The 13,022-nt window shown below is 47.4% G+C and overlaps 4 protein-coding genes across 4 annotated transcripts; 3 read left to right on the top strand and 1 right to left on the bottom strand.

Annotated features, from left to right (window-relative positions):
- Positions 1–1,237: 1,237 nt before the first annotated feature.
- Positions 1,238–2,009, top strand: EV420DRAFT_1477015 (uncharacterized protein; the record flags this gene model as incomplete). The annotated part of the gene is made up of 4 exons (XM_060469382.1): positions 1,238–1,288; positions 1,434–1,544; positions 1,623–1,881; positions 1,915–2,009. The coding sequence occupies 4 exons, from the start codon at positions 1,238–1,240 to the stop codon at positions 2,007–2,009; spliced, it is 516 nt and encodes a 171-aa protein (XP_060333876.1).
- Positions 2,010–5,923: 3,914 nt separating this feature from the next.
- Positions 5,924–6,301, top strand: EV420DRAFT_1180269 (uncharacterized protein). Its single transcript, XM_060466222.1, has one exon. The coding sequence runs from the start codon at positions 5,962–5,964 to the stop codon at positions 6,223–6,225; it is 264 nt and encodes an 87-aa protein (XP_060333875.1). The 5' UTR covers positions 5,924–5,961; the 3' UTR covers positions 6,226–6,301.
- A 431-nt stretch (positions 6,302–6,732) lies between these two features.
- Positions 6,733–7,883, top strand: EV420DRAFT_1523835 (uncharacterized protein; the record flags this gene model as incomplete). Its single annotated transcript, XM_060472315.1, has 4 exons — positions 6,733–6,816; positions 6,881–7,170; positions 7,215–7,259; positions 7,355–7,883. Coding segments are annotated over exons 1-4 (903 nt in total), but the record flags the coding sequence as incomplete, so codon positions are not given.
- A 3,130-nt stretch (positions 7,884–11,013) lies between these two features.
- Positions 11,014–12,630, bottom strand: EV420DRAFT_1477013 (uncharacterized protein; the record flags this gene model as incomplete). Its single annotated transcript, XM_060469381.1, has 8 exons — positions 11,014–11,111; positions 11,160–11,347; positions 11,495–11,620; positions 11,724–11,839; positions 11,903–11,991; positions 12,044–12,136; positions 12,223–12,492; positions 12,558–12,630. 8 exons carry the CDS (start codon positions 12,628–12,630, stop codon positions 11,014–11,016), a joined length of 1,053 nt encoding a protein of 350 aa, XP_060333873.1.
- Between the last annotated feature and the right edge of the window lie 392 nt (positions 12,631–13,022).

The raw sequence follows: 13,022 nt of genomic DNA, 5'->3' as shown, positions 1-13,022 counted from the left end.
GTCAAGGACAATAAAAACTGACGTTCAGCGCTAGGTGAATGAGCCCACTCAATGTCCCTTGCTTCTTTCAGCATTCCGTTTTGATCAACAGCGTCTCCATTGGGTTTAGATGGATCCTTGGTGACCGGAACGTCATCTACTCAGAGTATGAGGTACGTGTCATTCAGGATCGATGATCATACCATTCTGATTGATGCCACGGATAATTGTGTGCTCGATATTGTTCTCATCAATGAGTTTGCCGGAAGGCCCTCGTTTTCGTGGTCCGGCGATTATTTGATTGGGATCGACTTCTTGACGAGGTGCCATGATCTTGGTCAACTATAAGATATTATCGATGCAATAAGAATTGAGCGGATTGGTCGTATAGTGGCTGAAAAGTTTATTCAGATTAAATGTATAGCTACCTTGAAATTATACTTTGCTTACCCATTTGGCAATCATTTGCATACAGGTTCACTGGGTTCAGATGAGGTTCGAACCTTGATAAGAGGTTTGCCATTAACAGAACCTGAACCTGCACCTTTTGGTGCAGGTTCGGTGCAGAACAGCCACTGAACCTGAACCCCAGGTGCGGTACAGGTTCGGACCGGGTTCGTAAGGTTCATGGACCGGACCATGGAAACACTAATCAATCTGATGCATAGACGACTCACAGTCTCACCATGTCGATTTGTCTTCTTCTCTCGAAACTTCTTCCTGCCTTGGCCAGCCTAATACTGCATCACTCAGACACGCACCCCGATGACTAGCGCAGTACACTCAGTGTTATGGTGCCTGGTCCATCTAATGTCCGGTAGATGTCGCTAGCTTGCTTACAACAGGATGCCCTCAATATCGCATCTCCCTTCATTGTAATATTTCTATAGATGGAACAGCAAGGTGGTCACCCTGATTTCGGGTATTCGTATTTGGAGCTGGAAAGTTATTGGCACATGCCTAACACCAAGCCCTGACACAGGTACAGGACATTCGCTGCTTCCCCTTTATCGTCGCCATCTTACTTGATATTGCAGGCTCGACGAACTCTGAGATCTGATTAGTTGAGCGTGTACAACCCAATTTCCATTCCATGCACCTAACATTCCCTTGAGACCGACCCCATTCTTGCTTTCGTCCCATATACATTGTGGTAGTACGAGTTGCCACACTCGTAGACTGGACGTCTCGGGCTGGCTGACTCATACTATTGAGATTCGAGCAAGGGAGGGAACGAAAAGAGCAACTCGTTTAGCCTATGTACGTCGACGTGGAGGTAAACGGTAAAGAAAAGAAAACTGCGGGTACGGTATGTAATGGGTTCGGAGCCGGTTGATTCCGACGGCTCGTACAGCCACAGTAATTCCAACACATACTTCCTTTTTCGGTTCGATACGTGTCTTTCCTTCCTTCCACCATCATGTACTCCGTTTTGCTGCCATTCTCCTTTACAGATTCATATTTTCTTCAACGCATCACTGTGTAGCTCTGGGATCAATGAGCACGCATTCCTCATACTTCTGCCTTTGGGCATCAATGCTCAAGACCAAGACACCAACGTTGAGGTAGCTCACCTCACCAACAAAAGAGCTGTTTCGAACGCTGGCGGAAAGATTGGTACTGGTTGTATGAACGTTGTATAGATATATTGGTTCGTTTTGTCTTCATTTTCCGTTTCTGATTTCCTTTCTTTGAGTTTCATCATCAATCCCCTCCCTACCCCATCCGACGCGAAGACCAACGCCAATGGCGGACGACATCACCTCGGAGCACGCTGGGAATCGAGAAACGACGGCATGGGCCACCGTTCGTATGCTGAGCAGGGCAGCACCTCTTCCTATGCCGTAGTTGCGCGTATCCCGGGTGGTTTAGTCTTGCTTGCGGTCGAGGTAACTGAGCTAGGTATTCGCTTTCTTCTGACACATTTTGTTATAGAATATATCTACATACACGAATCTATCAATTACGGGCTCTGGCGACGCAAGAGAACGTGTGCGGCTACCCCCTCTTCCACATTTGTATCCGATTGACATGGAAATTTGATTTTTACCTTTCCTGCCTTACACCACGAGCACTGAGCCATCGAGCGAGCCCCCGAGCCTTCAGAATTGAGCCCAGTAAGTGGTCTCCTTGTTCCTCATACTGATTTACTATTTAGATACTTCTCGTATCAATAAACACGCCAATTCTCGTCCACACCCGGCCGATTCGCAAGCAACTCACGACCTCGCGTAACCGTCTACGTCCGCTTCGACGTATACTGCGACAACGTCTATCTCCAAACTCAAATCTCCGAATCTCGTCGGCGTTTCTCTCCCTAAGATCGATTGATGGCGATCTTAGGGTTACATCTCCAGCACCTATGCGCTGGTTTTGACCAACACCATCTTCTGCATTGTGGTTCTTAAGTATACGTTCTGCTTTCCTAATGGAAAGGTCACTGGTGAGCTGTACATTCATTTAATAGAACCAGTACTGTAGCTCAATGGCAGATCGACCCCGTCTGGTCAATCCTATGTACTGACATGATCGTGGTTCAAATCCGCGCGGTAGCTCTGATAATAATATCTCAAAGATTGTTTTCTTTTTGGCTACTTTTGTGAACGCTAATATCCCCTCGTGCGAACGGTGGATCCGCCGTGCTTAAACACCACATGACTTGATTGCATAAGGTCGATCCGCCGAAAAACTGACCGTGGTACTCTCTCGGACGACAGAGAACGTAATTCTGGGGGGGAAATGGTACTCAGGAGTCAGGATGCATGTATACCTTGTGAATTAATTTTCCCCGACTTTCAGGAACCTGCCGTTGTAAGAATTCTTTGCGAATTTCCCATCACGCTTTATTACATGTACGTCTTCGCAGCTCAGGAGTCGACATTTCGCAGGACTTCCGAACTGCCCGCTCAATACCTCTGATTTCGAGCATCATTTCTCACCAAATACCAACGAGACAGTGGTGGAATCTTCGATATCTTCAGATTCATGCCTACTAGGGGGGATGAGACGTTTCTCCGGAATACTTCTTCACCTGCCATATCGCTCAGTGGTCGAATGGTACAAACGGAGAAGTTCGAATCCCCCCGATTGGCAAGTAATGCCAAATAGGGTCTACGCACTATCTTTTTGGTGGCTCCATATGCGGCCTTCCTTTGATATGTGCATAAAATGACCAACGTTGACTTCACTAATTTTCTTCAGTGTTCAGATTCTCATTAAATAAGAGGAAGGATTATATCATACGGAAGCAGCAACGCAGTCAAATATGGAAGTCCTCTTTGTGATATCACTGCCATCATCTGTTACTGGTAACGCGTCTACAACTGGTACGATTCGAATCCTTCCAATGGCAATCTCATATCATAGGGTGCGGCATATCCTGCACTATATTTTTGCGGACGCACCTCTAATCGTTTCCCAAACGTTCGAGAATATAAAACTAGCAGTGCGGAAACCGCTATGCACCCAAAACCTTCCTTAGATAAATCCCGCGGTCATCTGTAACAGAGAGCTCAGCTGTTGGAGTCCAACGTCGTTCCAGAAATCAGAAGAGATTAAACTACCAGTGCGCTAAGTCCTGCCAGCCAGAACAACTGACGGATTCTAAATCCACGTCTACGCCGGGTCATCCACCGTTGACAAGCTCTAGCTTGTCAAGTCAGTACATGGCGTATATGCCACCGTAAATAAGCCGTGGACTGCTAAAGGCCCTGGTTCGAATCCGGGCAACGGTATTAGAAGTCAGTGGGATGACTATTTTTTAGTTATGATCAGTGTCGATCGAGTTGTATGAAGTATCGTCGTGAAATCGATATTCCATTAATTCCTCATAGCCATCTGGTCGTACTAACACGTCTACCAATAGGACGGTTCGAAGCTGTCCACTGTTCAGCCAGAAAGCACCTATTTATATCAGATTCACGAGTTCCGCAGGATTTCTTCTTGATTCTCTTTGCTGTTTTGTAGAGCGGTTGGGGAAACATCATTTCTTCTTGTCGGTGCTATCTGGAAATTCGCTAGCCCTTCTTCTCGGTGCTCTTATCGCGTTCTCTATGCACAAAATGACGTGCCCTCATAGATCAGAGGTAGGGTCTGAAGTACCCTAGTTCGACTCCGGAAAATGATATTCTACGGCATGAGATACCCTATTTTTTTGTCCAATGTTTCCAGAGGGGCCGGAGTAAGGGTTTGATTGCCGATCCTGGGAATTTCAATTTCGGGACTCTTTTCTCTCTTACCACTCCCATGCGCCACGGTCGAATCCGCACCGACCACCTCCATCGACTCCAACACCGTTATACCGTGATGCGCAAAGGGTGAAGAGCTCTGAACGTTACGTGGAACAGTCGTCTTGAATGTGAATCCAGGAGCATTGTTCATCAGGGTGTCGTCACGACAAACATCGACGGCTCTCTGACCTCATCGCCGACTGCCTTCATTTCAAGGCCAAGCTGTTCGGAAGACATGGAGAACTGTCTTTGGGCTGAGATCCGCTGATGCTTGTGAGCAGTTGCCTATCTGAATAAGCTCACTGCTGACGTTGATTATATGCCCATTCTAGAGCCATCTACTCTGCCCTTTTCTGCGCTATTTTTTACGCCCCTTCATTGTCTGCATGGTATGTTAGCTCTCTTTTGGTGTTACTCCAATGCTAATCCTTACGCTTCAAGCAGGAGTGAACGTGCTACGACGTGTGGACCTAATATTGCTTCGGGAAACTGGAAATTGGCAGTCAAGGTCATTGTGGGTTGATTAACAGTATTGGAAGGCCCGGCGCAGAGCTCTACTTCTCGTCAGTTCTCCCTTCTTATGGCTGGAATATTTTACTGATATCCTCGTTAGGTACATTCACGGACAATGATATGACGACAAGTCCGATTTCCAACACCTTCATTCACGAAGGTATTGCGTTGTTTTCGGCTCGCAACAACTATCCCTATCTTGGGTCCACATGCGCTCGGGACAGAGAGATATGATAGGTGTGATGCGGGTGAGCAATAGCGTATCTGGTAACTTTTTTTATTAAAGACCTTTGACTAGACACCGAGCGTTATCAACACCCTTTTCCTCCTTCCTGATTGGGTCTCAATGCTCATCCAGCAGTGCTGCATACACATCCTCCTGGTCCTACAAATTATGCCCACAACGATATTGATCTAGTACCAGGTAAATCCTTCGCAGCCATTCCCGTACTTTCCGTCTCACCTGACATTGCAGGTGACGTTCGATGCTTAGAAACTTCCTTGAAATGTTCGCACCTTCCAGTGGGCATCGCAAGATCCGTATCTCAGGACGTTTCTAGCAGGGAGAGGTGACGCTCCTCTACAGCATTTCCTCTTTGTAAAGGTTAGATTTATGTTCCTTCGTTGTGCTCGTACCCTACTTACTCGCACCACCAGCTCCGAGACAGGTTGAAATACACCGCTGCAGAAGATGACTATGTGGCCTGGAGCAGAAGCTTCGGCGTCCGCGTCAACCTTGGACAGTATGAAAAGCTCCATGGTAAGCGCACTCGTTTCCGGAGTCGTCAGCTCTCCTTGTCCCCATCATGGCTTTATTTACAAATTCCGCTAACATTGATTCCTAGTTACTGGCCTCGTTCTTCCCGCAGGATCAGCCCGCCACCGCAGCGTGTTTCAATGATCTTTCGTCATGTGGGTGACGTTCACTACTGCTACATATTCGAGTAATAAGCAATCCTCCCGATTTATAACTTTTATGTCCGACTACGTAACGGTTACCGCATCGACAAGATATGCGGAAGCAGCATTTTTGCACGGTATAATACGCTTCTACTTCTGTTTCATTGGTAGGCTATTCTGAATGATTGACGGATTGTTTGCCTAATGGTCAGGTTACTAGATTCAGCTCGAAGATACTTTGATCACGCGCACGATAGGCACGTTATGTTGTTTTTTGTTTCTCGTTCACGGCATTGGTAATTCTGTTTCAGTATTGTATTTCGGAGTTCCATCTCGTCGTATGGCAAGCCGTATCATTTTTAATGCAGTTCGCTCTGTTATAGGATGTTTAATCACAGTCCATGCTACGCCTGGAAGTATACCAACGACTCGAAATTGTGAAGCGGTCAATTGCATTGTGACATTTCGATCTGTCTTATATTTCTTCTACGAATGCCTTCCCGGGCATAATTGGGGTAATGGATTCCATGTTAAAAAGAGCACTAATATCTGGGCTACTTTGGAGGTTCATATCCGGCGACGCTACGTTTGGGAAACGGAATGATATCGTCGTGACAATAGACACAGTGCGGACACACATAAATTACCAGTCTTCAATTTCACTGTCATCATTGTCATCATCATCCATCTCTTCTTCTGAATCGAATGTATCATCAGCTCGGGCTCGATCAAGTCAGAATGATCGTTGATCAACCAAATCAATCCACTACCGACGTCAAGTCACAATTTCATTCCAACCTCTCCCAGGCACGATGCTTCTTCAACTTACTCGTCCACCTGTCACGGTCACGCAATGTCACCCTATGTAGTACGCTTGGAGTACGTGCCCAACTAACCGGATCCTCTTAATTCAATAATAGGAAAGGATCGAGCCCCGAACCGCAATACTCGGGTCGACCGTATCCTATTACTCGTAGGATGCTTACAACCGTACCAGTGATTACCTGGTTATATGACACGTTCCGCTAGCGTGAGTCGCAATAGTATCCCCAGGGTAAGTAAGCCGTGGGAAAGGGCTAGAACTGATCGTCGAATTGGAATTGGGAACACGACGAACCGGGCAAAAACGGAGAATCTTCTCTTCCCTTTCCCCTCGATGGGGATATCCTTCCCCGCCGAATTGCTCGAACTTTTCGTCATCGAGGCATGTTTCTTTTCATGAACCAGTTTCACATATTTGATGTGTATATTACTGGCAGGTTAGTATCCCCATGCGAAAAGCCCTCAGATCAACATGTAGGGCCCTCAGATCGATCGCAACGCCGTTCGTATTTGAGAACCTCCTCATCGACACGCGGAACAAGAAACGGCCCTTCAAATTCCTCAAGTATCTGTCCTCAGAAAAAGGATTTGCAAAATACGCGCTGCACTTGCACCTAGTCTCTTTGACGTTCCAGGGCAAGAGTATGCTTGGGTTGCGTAAGGAGAAGGACTGCGAAAAACTCCTGGTAGCTGCGATACCATTTATGACATCGCTGAAAAGTATCTCGTGAGTAACGATCCGCTCATATTGAATTTTCTAACAGTCGTTAGTTGCTCTGCCTCGAATAAGCGTATCGTAACCAATGCCAGCCTGTGGTCTTCCCTCAACCACATAACTACTTTTGCCATCACCAACTGGATGGGAACCAGTCTATGTGAATCTCCGGCTTACACCTCCCCAACCTTACAAGCCTAAGCTATTCTGGCACCGGCAGTCTCGAGTACGCCAGTACCCTCGTCGGCCTGAGCACCCACCTCACCACGCTAAACATCCACTACTCCAAACATCCTGATGACCGTCCCAACCCATTTACCCCCATGGTCTACGTTGTATTCCACCGTTTTCGGTCCACCTCACTCACTAGTCTATCGCTTTCCAGAAACATCTCCCTAGGCCTCCTCGAGGTATATTTCCTCGTCCCCATCCTCCGTCGCCTCCAGTCGCTCTCGCTCAACTTGGACTCTGTACCACCCGAATTCTGGATGGAATTGAGGCGACAGGGGGTGTTCATCAAGGATAAGTTCGCCTTGACAACGTGGGAAGCCGATGATGCCGTGTTTGACTATCTCTGCTCGTATATCGGACTACAAAACTTGTTTCTGCCTATCAACGACGGAGAGGATGATCTGAGGGCGAAGGGGGTTGTACGGAAATATCGAACAACGTTGCGCAGCGTGGATATTGCCAAACCGAACTCGCTCGTGAGCTTTCATATCTGGGTGAGCGAATTTGCTTTGCCTTTCATGCATTCTTCGCTGATTTTCGCAGATCGGAAGATCTCCGTTGTCATAAACACGAAACGTACTAATTGAGGCGGGACGGGACTCTGTAATGATTGAAATTCGAATGTCAACTCCCTTGAACATTTCCATCTATTCTACGAGGTTACCGTTAAAACGCGTCTCTGGTGAATAGCACATTTCTACCCTTAGCATGATCCTTAGATTAAAGGAAGAGGCTCAGCAACTATACACCTCTGACCTTCTGCAAAACCGACAGCCTCTGTCTCGCTGGCAAATATTTCATTCAATTTACCTGTACGTAGACCCAAGAAATTAGACGCACCCCTGGTCCTATTTACCGAGCTGTTGATGAATTGTGAAGGAATGTGCACAGACCGACTGCACTTGGACAGATGCTCCGCCCCAGTTTCATATGATAGGAGGAATACCTGGACGGTGCTCGCCGTGGCAGCCGAAGTCGCTCTATAAGTAGAGGGGAAAGATGTGTAATTCAAGACGCCTTCAGTACTGCCGATTATTGTGCGGACTGAAAGCAACGTGACGCAAAGGAGTGCGAATTCCGACAAGATGAGAAAAGAATCGCAAACACCTCCGCTCTTGAGGTGAATTGTCCAGAAAAGTATCTCCCTTTGTTCTGCGTACGAATGCTCGACGGAGAAGCTCACATGCGTGGAAGGAATTTGAGGTCGTGCTTCACGTCGTCTAAAATAGGATCCACCAGTTCTTGAGACAGGAGAGTAATCAGGTCTTTGTTCGTCCGAGTCACTGCCATTAATTGAGAGCCAGATAAGTCTTGTCGAAACAGAACAACAGAATATACTCTGGGATGGACACCTCGAACTAGGAGCTTTCCCTTGGGTTTTCGTCATCCAGGCAGCTAAGATTTGCTTACGGCCTCGTTCCTCAGCAACTGATTTCGTATGTCTGTATTGGAATGACCGTTGTTCTATGCAGACCCCTGGTTCTCCTCGTACTGTCCACTAATCCTCTCTGATTAATTATTCCTCAGAATACCTGTCATCTTCCCCTCGCTTATCGGAACTGTGTGCAAGGAAGTTCTACCTGGAAATAGACTATATATTCTGCTCGCCGAAGCTCCTCAGACTCCGTTTGTTATATCTCACACATTTCTTCGCTCCTTAGGTAGAGACACTAATTTAATTTCCACTATGTATGCAAGCACCACTACAGATGATGCTAGGCCCATAACACTTCGATTTAAAAAATTGTACGCATACCTTGGATTCACTCAGATATGGGGATTCGAACGCCACACAGTGACTACATCATCTCTGCTATCGCATAGCTGATGACATTACCTAAAACATCTCTGATCCTCACCTGGATCGTTCTCACCCCTGGGCAGTGTCCTACATCTCATGTTTCAGACTGTAGTTTTGCACACCACCCCTGTAAGTCGATAATGGACACAAGGTAGAACTCGTACTCACTGCTGAAATCTCAGCCAACTTCCCTTTCAAGACAGAAGTGGGCAAGTAGGATTAGTTAATCTCTCCACGTCATGCCGATCTTCTCATTTTCGTTCGCGAAACCGATCAAACTCAAATTCTGATACGAGAGAGAGATATCAGAAAAGAAAAGAAGACACACTTCCAAATGATACTTATACCCAGCAGCGTGGTCGTCAAGATCTCGGGAGTAGTGCAGAAAGTTTTCGTGCAGAGAAAGCAGGTACCAGATTTTGACGAGCTTTTCAATCGTATCTGGATGGGGACTAGGAAGTCTATCAACCAGGACGAAATATTGGCTCTGTTCAATTCTACGGAAAATGAAGGACCTGAGCCTTGTTTTGGTTAACGAGATTGTGGTTGCCGGTTGACCGGGACAGCAGTAAAGACAGAAAAGGGGATGGAGCCGGATATTGCCGAAGGTACTCTCCTTCCGCCACCATTGCCACGATTTTTTGTCCTTCTTTCAAACTCTCTGCTATTGCTTGTTTACAACTGTGTTTTGAATGGACCAGGCCTCGTCTGCCGAATGGCATGTCCTTGTGAATCACGGAGCAAGGTTTAGGCTGAAGGCTTCTTTCTTTTTCGGGAGACGGTGTGTGACTGGTTTTTTTAGTTGCTGGTCGTCATGCTGACTCCCAGGCCAGGAAGCAGTACTCCTACTTCCATCTCTTCTTCGCTCACCCGTAAGGATTATGAACGATAGAAACTACTACATCGCACATGATGAAAGACGAGGATTTTCTGGGAACGTTACAGAGGATGTGTATTTTTGTTCTCAGTGGGCTGCCCTTTCTCGTGCTTTTTGACAACCCTTGACATTGCTCCTGCTAGTGGTCTGCACTGGTTCAATATCGCAGCTCTCAGTCTTGTTGCGAAAGAGATTCTGACTCTTAGCGTGTATCACCAGCAGGCACGTCTCGATATCGAGCGAGAATATTGTGATGGGGAGGGATGACCTCCTTTGGCGCATATTGAGGTCTCCGGTTTTTTTGTGAGTTGCTTGATCGCTCTTCTAAAAACCCGATAGGCTACATCCTTGGAAGAATGAACTAGAATATCCTCGTGCGCCTACGAGTCCCTTAGAAAAGCAGCGTTTGGAAGATGGATATGCCATCATATCAAGTGCCCGTGAGCCATCATCCTGCTTTGAGGATTCTTTTTCGCGCTGACGTTTCCCATCCAGGATTCGCTTGAGCTCGGTTATTCTTCATTTTTATTATGAACTGGCCACTTCGATGAGACCCCTTCGGGAGAGCATCTGCAGGTGATGGGAGGACCCATCTACGACGCTGTTTTGACAGAGGTGTACTGGGAAACATGTACCTGTGTGGTTATGGGCTGACCAGGCGAATTTATGAGATGTACATGCCGGTACATGGTGCGTCTGACGTTCCTTTCTGTATTATCTAGAGCTAATTGCGTCTTCAGTGACACTCAGCATAAATCTGTTTAACGGAGGACAAGGATATACCATCCGACCATCTAGCGCACCCTCCCATCACTTCCTACCTTATTCTACATGTCGCTGTTGGGCTTATTCTGAGCTTTGTCTTTGTTTCAGTCGTTGTGCCATGGAACTGTCGAGTATCGACACAGACAGTCGATACAAATAGCCTTGCGTCAAAGACATTCAATCATTTCCTAATACACGAAGGCGAAGGCTCTTCTCTGTGATCCGCATGCTTCTTCCATGCTGCCACTTTGGCTATCCCATCGCCTGCGCTATCCGCATCTACGTTGATCCGTCCTCATACCATCCTCGAACTCCACCCTCCCTTACAGCTTACACCCTGTACCTCTTTGTTCTGATCGCGTGGGGCTTTCTCCGCCAACTCTACGGTGGGATCCCAGTTACGTATCCGCATCAAACTTCTGCTGAAGAACAGAAGCGCCCATGCCACATTGTATGGCTGTTTTGCGGGAATCTGTTCTCCTTCATGCGACCTTACCTCTGTCGTACGAATAATGCTGTGCGTAGCTTTCAGGGTACCTGCACGTCATACGAGGGCGTTGGTGTTGGTACCTGCATAAGGTCCCAAGAAGGAACGACCAGGCCCGCAGCCCTAACGTGGCGAGCCGCGCGCTGGGTATGAGCACAGATTCCGAGAGGAGTACGTTTCATCGAGATAGGCTACTATGGCGACCGGGTCTGATATGGCGGCACCAGTGAAGCAGTCGATGGGTATGGTATGGACAGTCGCTCGGGCTGGGAGGTAGGGGGGCCAATCCTTGCGGTGAGAGCTTTAACATCGGATGTCGACGCCATGTTGTCGAGGTTCAGATAGCATTTGCGCCATTAATTCATCAATTTCGAGACGAGCCAGTGACAGCATTGTGTGCGTACCTGGCCCGCTGGGTTGACGCCCTGCTAGTCTGTCTGTAATACACAAGATGACTTTGCACAAACTGAGCCTTTCCGAGATAAACGACCTTGAAGGCGACTGGTGCTGGTATCCACGTCTACGTCGAATCACAGAGATAAGAGTGATATGAGATGATGAAATGCATGCCAGGACTCTGAACCAAGGTTTGACTGGTGGCGCATTGCTCGTCTTCCCTTCTGACTGGGAGCAGTGAAGCAGCAAAGAGTGTGCTCTTGGGGACTGTTGCGCCTAGTCTCAACAGTGAGATTGGACATTTGCTAGAGAAAAAATGGTCACGTACCCGTTCCGATACCCAAGACCTGTATGTATGCGCTATTATCACACTCTGGCGCAAGCGAATCCCAGACATTGCTGGTAGTATCGTCGGCGATGCCTACGCAGCATCATGTCTTCGTCCCAAGCGCAGTGTCTACATATTCCGTGAGGCTCATCCTACAGAGTTCAAGATAATGCACTAACTTTTTCCCGTTCCCTTGAATGTCTGGTCAATATCGTAACTGGTAATGTGATGACGACGGTCGTCATGCCTCCTGCAACTCCTCACAGTGGTGTGTGTCGATATGTGGGCATCGCTCGCCATAAGTGCCAGTGTGGTAAAGGAACTGGTATTCCGTGATTTGGATAGTTGTAACCCATGCCCTGTTTCGTTTGGCTGCACGAGTGCGACCGATGTCGGTGCATACTCGACTTCAGCAATTATGATAAAGCAGAACTGATTGCTGGCAATAGCTGTGAGTTTGAGAAATAAAGAAAAAAACAATCAACGCACAGATCTGCAAGTCTTCTTAACTAACACCCTCCAGCGCTGTGGTCACTGACGTCGACGTTTTTTTTTTTGAGTAAGTCATCAGCGACCACCTGGACCATTGTTTCTCTATTCCAACAGGGAGTATATGGGAGAGGCCTGCGTTGAATTTATGCCTTGTATCCATACTCTGTGTATACCGATGAATTTTGCAACGTAAGAGAAAGGCAACTTGTCTTACCAAAATACAAAGCGACTTCGACTGCCACTCCCAGTGAATATCCACCACTGCTGAACATATCTCAGCTCCCACGAAATTGTCCTTAGCGACGTTCGTAACGCATGATGATGCTGGTCCGTGGTGGACCAGGTGAGGAATTAAGTGCACGTGGTAGAGATCTGCTACAGTCGGTCCGTGTGCCGGGTGAGCGTTTCTTCTTAGTCTGTGGCACGTTTCGTGTCGGCACAGAGCCCCAGCGTTCCTTTTTGGGACCTCGCCCGGTTATCTATCTAT

This window comes from Desarmillaria tabescens (genome assembly GCF_030435595.1).
Source record: "Desarmillaria tabescens strain CCBAS 213 chromosome Unknown EV420scaffold_9, whole genome shotgun sequence".
NCBI lineage: Eukaryota > Fungi > Basidiomycota > Agaricomycetes > Agaricales > Physalacriaceae > Desarmillaria > Desarmillaria tabescens.
The sequence above is the reverse complement of the archived record's forward strand: the minus strand, read 5'-3'. Positions and strand labels throughout refer to the sequence as shown.